General features: G+C 30.4%; 1 protein-coding gene across 1 annotated transcript; it reads right to left on the minus strand.

The window, feature by feature from the left end:
- Positions 1–2,128: 2,128 nt before the first annotated feature.
- LOC132757985 (uncharacterized) lies at positions 2,129–3,505 on the minus strand (the record flags this gene model as incomplete). The annotated part of the gene is given in 2 exon segments (XM_060749484.1): positions 2,129–3,101; positions 3,380–3,505. Coding segments are annotated over 2 exon segments (353 nt in total), but the record flags the coding sequence as incomplete, so codon positions are not given.
- Between the last annotated feature and the right edge of the window lie 7,941 nt (positions 3,506–11,446).

Here is an 11,446-nt window from a genome sequence, read left to right on the forward strand (position 1 = left end):
TCAGTGTAAATTAAGACACGATTGCATAGTGATTTAAGGACAATTAATGGTAGCAAATTTTCCAGTTTTTCGTAACACCCAAATCTAGGTTAATGGACATAGTATTACTTCTCATTTTACATATACAATTCCAAATATTGATTAGATGAATATTTTGTTTAAGAAATGTTGTTTAAAAAAGTGACCATTTTTTCGGCGCCGCCACCTATCCAAAATATACATCAAAGGTTGCCAGAAGGGGGATGTGCCCCCTGTTGTTTGGGGGTTTAAAGGGGGCGGCTCCCCCTTAATCGCCAAGAATAGTGTTTGACATGTGAGAGGCTAAAAATGACCAAGGACGATCATAAGATAACGTGTAACCAACGCTGAAAAGCCTTTGACTCTATCCCAACCCATTAAGCAGTTGCAGCACTTTGAAATGAAAATTGATGGGAAAATTCAACGCAAAATAGTGCAATTTTGAGATGTCCCCTCGTTGCCTTGGTAACAGGAAATTTAAAACATGTTGTTACAAAGGCAATGGTTCAGTCAACATTTGTGCCAAGTTTGAATATTTTTTAAGCGGTTTTATAGTAATTTGATCTTGAAAAGGGAGACTCTTCAATGAAAACAGCTATTTTTCACAAAATGTTCATGCAGTAATGGGTTAAGGTAAGATACCTGTAATGGGTATATATAGGAACCTGATCAAGCTTAATATTTTATCAAAGTACTCTATTTAACTTATTCAATTGCAACTTTTCAAAGACATTTACCATCAAGTTTTCAAATTATAAGCATTTTTATGTGAATACCCCCTCCCACTAAATTGCCCCCAAAACAGTGGGGGTAGGGGTAAGGAATACATATGAAAAAAAAAATGTGCAGCTTTTACCTACAATGTAAGTGTTTATTATGTTTCAAGACATATATTATGATAACAAAATAACAATAAATTGTTCACAAAATGTATTGATTTCAGCCAGTTGACTAAAACCTCATCCAAGATTTCTGAAACTTAGAAAAACACATAAAAATAGATATAAAATAAGAATTATTATTATTATTATTTTTAATATTTAAATTGGGGCAAGCAAATTACTTCTATAACTTTTAATACTCTTCCATAGCAATCAAAATATGGAAATTTCATGACCTCTTTCCACATTACTTTTTTGACAAAAAAAATGTTTTACAAAATGATGTAAAAAATATTCCGAAACAAAAATGTACAGCATAGCTGTTACCTGTCTTACTTATCTCTTGGAAAACAGCAGATTTTGTAAAATATGATTATTTATGTGTTTTTCTAAACAGAGGCTATCTTAATAAATGTACAGTTATTAAAATGAAATATTCAAATATTGTTTTATAATATTTGTCATGTTCACATTCTCAAAAAAATTCATTGCTTAACTTCCAAAATCTAACAGGAAAATTATTGAAATTTATTACAAGAATAACTATTTCATCACAAGAAACTACTTGAATTCATTGCATCCTCTCAGTAAAATATTGAAGTAATATTTAAATAATTTCACTTCCAAAATATCAGAACATAATAACACAAAAGCTGATGTATAGAGGATATTGAAGGAGTGTTCAATGTTCAATACTGAATTTAGTACTGGCGAGCAAATTATTATATTATTACATTCAACGAATTGAACCAATGCAGAAACAAACCTACATAAATATAATATTATATGTATCACATGCACAAAATAAAGACTGTTTAAAATAAAAAATAATAATTCTCCATTGATGCGTCTTTACTGTAACTCTAACATTTATGGCGTCTTTATGTTTGTATAAGGGAAATGTCATCAGATCTAAATATTTGCACACTGACAGTCATACAATACCATTTTTATGAAGTCACAACATTGGCACTAGTATATTATAAATTTGCATACATCACATTCTCAAAATCTTGATACTGTTATAGATTTACTTTTAACACGAATATTTTCAACATGAACATTATGATGTCATGATTTGATGACATCAGGAAGTTCCCGATCCAGTTCTGGTTGCTCATAACGGACGAAACTTCCATTTCACAAGTATGGGTAAGAGTTCGTATTAAGACGACCGTAGGGAGTCTTATCAAACTCTTACCCATATAACTGCAAATAGGCTCTTACAACTCGATATCAGATAAAAATATATAAAGTGTCACCTCTTTAATTAAGCATAACATTATTTTTCCCCAGCAGTCACGTACAAACAAGGATGGGGTCCAATTACTTAATCTGGCATGTAAAACAATGAGTTTTCAACAATACATAGGATTGTTAAATGCAATTCATTCCTGTCATATGAAACAAAATAATGTTTTGCTTACTTTTTCTAGAAAATATAAACAGTCAGCAATTAATAATTGACCTTTTTCTTAGAGTTAAAAGGATATCAAAAAGTTACTGTGTTCTCATTTGTCTCTGTGAGCTGAGCTCCACGTGCATTATCTATGTAATAAATTTGAATGTATCCTCACATTGCTACAGTGTTATCAGCCTTTTTAGAAACACCTGACCTGGCTAATTAAAATATGCCAATCACAATCTTCACTATCAGCACTGGTTTCTTCATGAAAAAGCGGCTACACTAATTACTGCCGAGTAAGAGCCGATTTGCAGTTATTAAATTTAAATGACCTCATCATGTAAAAAGCAATAAAATGACTAAACAGTCACAGAGTCACAGAATAAACATAAATATTGTTTACTGATACTTCACATGTTAGATAAAATTATACTAGTATCATCGGGTGTGTGTATTCTACTTATTAGCATTAGCTTTTATACTAAAACTCATGGCTATGCGACTAATAAAAATGTTGCATCTGACGTTAACTTTATGAAATACATTTTGATCTTACATGCAAATCCAAGATCATCCCTTGTATTTATTTATTTTATGATGTAAAGATTCATGTACATTTAAATTATTATCATGTTCACTATGCTCTATATAACCATCATCTGTGACTTTTATGCCAGTTTTTCGTTGAGGTTCTACTGCTATTGTCATTGGAGGAATTATATTCTGATAAAATGAAGCAGCAGTCTTTATTTCTTTAGCTGCAATCTGTGTTATATGTGGCATCTGTGAACCTCGAACTGCAATAAATATATTGATATTGTACTATAAAGTGACAAAAGATGTACCCATATAGGCTAGCATATTGTAATGGTGAAAACTGTTACCCTGTCTGCACAATTACTTTATGCATTAGAAAATAAATTATAGGATTACATACTGTTACTCTCCAGAAATTTAGCATGAAATTGGAATAATGATTATTTCAATACTTTACACAGTTTAGAAATGTGACATATGACTTTTATCTCTTTTCTATATTCAAAATCTGGTTTTAGGAAAGCAAATGTCAACTCACTTAGATCTGTAGTTTCCAAATCAAATGTTATAAATGTAGGATTTTCTGTCTTTACTGGCTTGAACTTTCCCTTAGAAACTGCATCTGGTAAGGTCTGTATATCTGGGTCTGCTGTATGACCAATACCTAAAATTGTCACATCATATTATATAGATAGCTTTTATACACAGTGCTTGGAAGTGAAAGGAAAAACTTGCAAATAATATAAGGTTCTGAAGGGTTTTAAGATCCTTATCCATGACTTAAACATCTAGCACCTTGTATCTTACAGTTATTACCATACAAAATTAAGTATAGCATGTGTATTACTTAGGCTTATTATAATGATCACAATGAGAGTCTTATTTTATTTTTTTTCTGCAGAAGAAAAATGCTTCTGAATCTAGTGCTGCATGCAAATAAATGATAAACACACCTTCAAACACAAAAAAACAAGAGCTGTCACAGAAAGTGACAAATGCCCCCTAAGGATTCTAGTTATAAACCACCTAATTTACATGTGGTGGTAAAAATTGACAAAGTTCGAACCCCAGCAGTGACCTTTAAGTGAGACAAAGAAACCTGTGTCTTGTTCACAACACATAGTTCATCTATGGTGATTTTATATTTTTAAATAAAAATTGAAACTTTAATGTATATGAAAGTTACAGAGCGGACACTGTATATTACATAATTTACAGGGTGTTCACTAGCCATGAAATCCTGAGGGTCATTTAGACAATGTTTTACCGACTTCAAGGCCAAATTCCCATGATTTTAACAAAATTTGACCCTCCAGTTAAAATCCTGAGGGTCACATCAGGCCTTTTGGAAATTTGAAGGGTCAAAGAGTCATTCAAGCGTCAAACGGACACCCTGAATAAACATTGAAAAAGTTTAAACCTCAGCAGTCCCTGTGGTGGAAAATGTTTAACATGAATGATGGCACATGTATTGAACAGACTATAAATATATTTTATACACTTAATGCGTTTAACTCAGAAGTGGTAAATTATTTTTCGTATTAAGGAGTAAAACAATTTTGACAATAGTCTACAATGGCTTGTTATTTAAATGGCATAAATATTTTTTAGATACTAAATTCTCAATTAAAGAGATGTAAATTAAAAAATGTTTTGTGGTAACAAGTTAATTACATACTCCATTTCTTTATTTGTAAGCCTCTTCAGCTGACCGTTTCTGTGATTTTGCTCAGACAGCTTCTATCACTTCACCAGCCCTCTCTCAATTTCCTTAAGATTTTCTAGGCTTATCAGCTTAAGATCAAGAGTGGCAAGGAAATTGTTAACTTTGACAGCCCCACCAATGCTGTCAATCATTGCTGTAAATATGACAGAAAAAAAGCAGTTACAATCATTGTTCAAATTAGATGGTGAATGTGCATAAACCTTAAACGATAATTTTTTAAATACTTAATTACCTTTTAACTGTTGAGTAATGCTTGAAATTTTTATTTTCTAGGGCGTGAATAAGATTTTATAAATATTAAAATCACTGAGTTCACTAACATGAGCCTACTGTCATGTGTGAAGTAGAGTATTCTAAGACATTAAAGCTGCATATCTCCAGTTTAGCTGACGAGAAAATTAAAATTGAGAGAGAAGTGTTACATATATTGTATTTTTACATTGGAGGTAGCCAGTCGTACAGGCCCGTAATGCTAGCCAAAATTTCTAGCTGTGAGTCACAGATGACTAGCATATATGCACTGTTTAGGCTAGCCGTACAGCATTTTTTCAATGAAAAATAAATGCAATGCTTGCACTTGCATTTATTTTTGTTAATACAGTCCAAAGATGTAGTTGTATCATTGTATGACACTTTGCTACTAAATAATGTTTACTTTGATGATTACGTGATGTTTAATTATATTTGAATATATGTATTTTGTGACCATGTGCATTTTGTACACGTCTTATATGAATAAACTATCTATCTATCTATCTATCTATCTATCTATCTATCTATCTATCTATCTATCTATCTATCTATCTATCTATCTTATTAAATTTTCAGCCAGTTACTCACATTGCTTATGACATTTTCAGCCAGTTACTTAATTGCACTACTTATTATCAATACATTTTCACAAATAATGAACATACATATTTCTATTAATTGATTTTGATGATGATATTCGGCAATTTATATTATGGCGAGATATCGACAGAATTAAATTTACCTATAATAAAACAGTTTTTGTGAGCCGGTGTAAATTCTGTAATATTTACAAGTTACAATTATTAAAATGAGCCGTGTCACGACAAAACCAACATAATGGGTTTGCGACCAGCATGGATCCAGACCGGCCTGCGCATCCGCGCAGTCTGATCAGGATCCATGCTGTTTGCTATCAGTTTGTCTACTTTTTATAGGGGTTGTAAGCGAACAGCATGGATCCTGATCAGACTGCACGGAAGCGCAGGCTGGTCTGGATCCATGCTGGTCGCAAACCCATTATGTTAGGTTTGTCGCGACACGGCTCAAATTACTTTGTCATTCACTTATTATCTAGTGCCTCGGAACCTGGCTGATTAACATTCTAAAATATCTAAATTTGTTTCAAATAAAAAATAATAATTACCAAATCCAAGCTTTGTGTTTATTTCAAAGCAGGACATCATCCCCTTCGTTTTGTTGCGGTGTGTTGTTCCATATGAAACCAAATTTACAACTCCTCACTCTAAATTCGAACACATAACGTACAGATAGCCACCCAAGCCATTTTACAGCTCCCCCACAATGTTGTCGCTTGTGAGAATAAAGTTCCAAGACGACAATCCTTGCAGTGAGCTAAATTTCTAACTAAAACGTCGAACTCAATCACCCGTCTAGCTTTTCTCCACCCACCTGCCGATCCCTTCTGTCGGTGTTCATAAATTGGACAATTACCAATTTTGCACTTACAAATGCTCAATAAGTGAGGGTTATTATAATCCACAAGAATATTAGGTTCTTTTCTCAACTTGCGTTTGTTTTTGGCCTTGTAACGGCCTTTTCTGTCTCTTACTTTCATTTTCGCTTCTGTGGTCTATTTTCTGAAAACGTGACGTCATATAGGGGTTTCCCAACCTGGTTTCACAGCAACGGGGTTTTTACGAATTATCCGTTTACAAACAACATATTCTTTTTGATAATTTCATTTTCATTTTATCAAAAAATAAAATTCTATTTGTACTGGATATAATTATATGGATAATTTATTCATTTATAAATAAAACATAAATCTGTTTACGGAAACGGGCGAGAGGTAACGGATGTGCCGATAAGTTACGTAGAATGCCGACATGGCACGGAAAACCCCGATTCCATTACAGGGATCTTACCTTAAGGGCTTTATTTCAGTGAATGTTAAGAACTATATTATTCACTCAACTGAAAAACTAAATTGATGTTATTGAAATACAACTATATTAAGGAGGCAAGACGAATAGCTCTCCGATGTGCAGCCAATATATTTAATATGAGAAATGTTCATATACTGTTTTAGAAAGCTTAATACCCATTTGCATGCATATTTTATCTTCTTGATGTGCACAGGTAATACACTTTATTAATAATTAATTCACTTCAAATCAAACCGTTTTCGTATATCAGTATATTTTAAAGAATATCTTAATAGTTCACTATGAACATAAATCTTATAATGTCGCATATCTGACTGTTTAATAGTTCACATTACACCATTAACATAAAATTATACTTTATTCATATGCGAAGTAGTACTTTTGAACTAGTATATATTACAATGCATTTCAAGGTATCTCTATATTAATAATTTATCGTCTAATTTCGAATTGAAATTTAATCTTAATTTCAACACCCTGCAATTTATTTTAAAGAAAGGATGTTTAACGCACAAGGTTAGGTACTAAAAAATACATTTGACAAAGTGTTACGGTTTTAACTTGAATATTTAAAAGTTTTGATAATAGTTTTTGAATATCTGTGAAAGATTTTATAGTGTGAACGCTTATTATGTATTAATTATTTATGTCGGTTCAAAAAGCGGCACATGCATACATTTGAAAGCTGATAGTTTACAATTTTATTACTTATCATTAATATCAAGTGAAAGGTGTTTAACAAAGACAATGTCCAATCAAAACATATATGCACGATCAGTTAATATTATGAGAATTTTAATGCACTATTTCAAGATAAATGTATGGAACTTATTGTATGTGATTTATTGCATTTGTTCACTCATCTTCCTTTTTGTACTTTAGGATTATGCGATGTTTCGAAATTAAAAAAAAAATAAAATGTAGTACAACAGTAGTCGTGAAACTTGAAAATTCAACATTTCACTTTCCATTTTTGTTCTTTGGCATTGTTATCTTTTAAAAATCTTATAATACAATTATAGTACAATTTGCATGCATGGACACACTGCTTTCAATTAGTAGACATATATTATGTTGATAGAAAATTATAAAAATGAATAATAAATAAAACTGCAATACATTTTTTTATAAAAGCATTTTGCACGTTCTTGCTGGCATAAAATAATGTTGCTGAAAAAGCAAAATAAACCAAAAAAAAAAAAAACAAACAAACAAATAAATGAATAAATCAATGAATGTATGAAAAATGAATGAATGATAAATGAATGAATGAATGCAACATATTGTTATGATTTACACATGTTTGTGACATTTTCTAACGGTTTAAAAATATCTTATAAAATAACCATAGTGTTTTTTTGGCTTTGAAACATTGTCTTTAAATTGTTTTGGTATTGCATTATTTTTCGTTTATAGAACACATGTGGGGTTTTAACAACACTAGTTTCCTACAATATTATCAGATACATGTTCATATCAAAATGTTGTTTGTAGGACTACTGTAAATATAATTTAGACAGAATAAAAGAAAGTGTTTGCACCAGTTTTAATATCTTACGTCGTATTGCTTGCAACAAAATTGTTTTTGACTGTATGCAGTTAAACTTACAAACAAGATGTTCATTTTAATCATAAAATAGAGTATTATATCACAAAAAGCAACTCACCCGAGACATCATGATTTTATAATCAAAGGTTTAAAACAATAAAGCATGCGAAAGTCACAAACATTGAACTATAATTTTCCGAAAAAATAACTTCCAAGAGCAAAAACATTTTATCATATAACACAAAGATGAAGTTATCATGTTTGAAACGGACAGCCTGAATAACCCAGATGAACTATTTGTGATATCGGGTTGGTCAGCGTATATATCTAGATATCGGATAAAAAGTTTGTAACGATTGTCGATATGTTTTACCAAGTTGTGATTTGTATAGCATTGATATGAAAATAGCTGTATGATTGCTATTTGATATATTGACTTTTTTAATACACGATTTAACATTTGGTTACATACTAAAAGTAACAAGTAATAAATCAATTACTTCAAAACAATGTATAAAATGAAACTATTTAAAGTAAGAAAGTGATTTAATTTCCTCTATCTAAATTCTTTTAATACTCTGACGAATTTAATTTTACCTGATTTGTTGCAAAAAAAATAAATAATAACATATGTATCATACACATCATGTTATACAATCATTTGTAAGGGTTTTCGCTAACTTCACTCATCATATTTATCTAAAGCTCGCATTATCAACTAGTTCTGTAACTCAATAAATGCTTGCATGTTCGTTTAATAAGCTATGTTGAATTTATGTTATTCTATCAGAAATATATTTCATAATATTGCATAAGTGTATTTTAACATCAGACATTTAAGTAAGATAATCTTTATTATTGAGTGAGTAAATGAGTGAGTGAGTATGTGGTTGAGTGAGCGATTATGTGAGTGAGTGAGTGAGTGAATGAGTATGTGGTTAAGTGAGTGAGTGAGTATGTGAGTGAGTGAGTGAATGAGTGAGTATGTGAGTGAGTACGTGAGTGAGTATGTGAGAGTATGTGGTTGAGTGAGTGATTATGTGTGTGAGTGAAAGAGTGAGTATTTGGTTGAGTGAGTGAGTGAGTTAGTATGTGTGATATATCCAGATATCGGGAAGGGCCAATCCGTCAGGCGGAAATACTAAAATGTTTGCCGGGTGCTAGGCGAAAACACGGAAGAATGACAAAGTGGTTAATTTGTTGTATTTCTGTGTTTTTGCCTTGCAAAACAAAATAATGTTATTGCACAAATATACCACCATAATGTTTTCATATCAGTCCAAAGATATAATAAGTGAATGTACATGCATAAGTGCAGATTTCACTTTTAAAATGACCTGATAATAAATAGTGTCACTATAAAATAAATGTCTTGACCCTTTTAAGTATAATACATACTAGTAATAATTATAATAAAAAAATAATTGTCGTATGCTTTTTTCAAATTCTTTTTCATTAAAAGAACTTATTTACCAGTTTAAAGAAATATCATATTTTTATGATTTTTTTTGTATTCAATATTAATTTATTTCACAAAAAAATAAAACAATAATTATATACATGAAGTCATATAGGTTTTTTCTGGAACAGTCACATTTTCACATTTCATTATTTTCAGTTTGCATAATTATATCCATCTTTTCAGTCCAACAATAATTGTCTTTCTATATTGCAGTGTTGACAGTTCCGGGTTTTGGTAAACAATTTAATAACGCCATGATTAAACATTCGACACTTTCCAAAGTCAACAGCCATAATGAATATAAAACTGATAACGGTTATCAATTAATTTGTCGTTCATTAAATGAAGGAAATTGTATCAGCTAAATGTATGTAACAAGTTGAATGAAATATTATTTTGCGAACCTCTGCTTCAAATGTTATTAGTGATATATCGGGTGTTTATGTATAAAAAGGATTTATTACAGACCTGCATTTGAGCTTATGTGATATATGAAATTAAAATCGCAGCAATATATTGAATTTAATTATTTAAATCACAGCTCTCAATACAATTTTCTTTTATCTAATAAATTGCATTACAAATAAGAATTGTGATGCAACTTTCTTTATATTTGCAACTGATTTGAAAAACAACCTTTAAACTTGTATGTCAGTTAAACGTCATTTGTAACAACAATTCTTATGATTTAGAACAGTAAATAACAAGGCTCGGCGAAGTTAACATACCACTTGCTTGGCTATTATCTCGGCTATGCAACAGTGTTATGTACGGTTCACGGTATATTTCTCTTTGCCGACGATCAATGAAAGGATCGTCTACATTAACGGCGAAAGATATAATTATAGATAGCATAATTGAAATTGTTAAGATATTCAGTAAAATTAGTCATATGCAATAAAGGATACTTGAACATTGATTTAAATGCGGTGTGTTCGGTGGTACAATAATTGAGGAGGAAACTGATTGTAGGTTATGAAATTAAATTTGATTACAGCTTGCCATTCATTCCAAACATGATATAATATCATTCTGAATTTTAATAGAAATCGGGTAATGTATTGTCGTAATAATTACATTTTAACGAGTAAATAACCTTCGTCAAGTAGATATTGGATATAAAAAAAAACATGTATACTTTTGAAATGTTAATTTATATACTTTTTACTGTTGTCATTAAAATATAAATAGCTTAAACATCTTATTAGTATTGAATACTATCAAAATATAATATTTCACATTGACCTTTGTCAACATAATCTGAATAAACACATGTATTTAAGAACTATCATATACTTCCGATCATCGACTACATAATGTTATATGACTGTTGTCTTTTATATTAGAAATTAATTTATATATGAGTAGTAATGAATAATTTAATTTTACTTAATTTTTCATTAAGTATGGATTAGGTATGAATAACTGCACTGAATAATGCTCTTTAAAAGCTGACTTTTTGTTAAAAAATATTCATATTAAAAGATACATATTTTTATTTGGATTTTTTAAAGAAAATATTTGCATAGTACTAAGAATTAATTAAATATCAATTAAACAATAGCTTTCAAAGACTTTTCATGATCATAAAGCAAGAAAAGTCACGAAATATAACCATATTCTTCGATTGCAAGACAGAAATGATTTTTTAAGATACTTTCAGGAATTTAATAATAATTTTATAATTCAAATTATAAATTGTTAAATTA

This window comes from Ruditapes philippinarum, unplaced genomic scaffold (genome assembly GCF_026571515.1).
Source record: "Ruditapes philippinarum isolate M1 unplaced genomic scaffold, ASM2657151v2 ctg22363_1_1_1_1, whole genome shotgun sequence".
Classification (NCBI taxonomy): domain Eukaryota; kingdom Metazoa; phylum Mollusca; class Bivalvia; order Venerida; family Veneridae; genus Ruditapes; species Ruditapes philippinarum.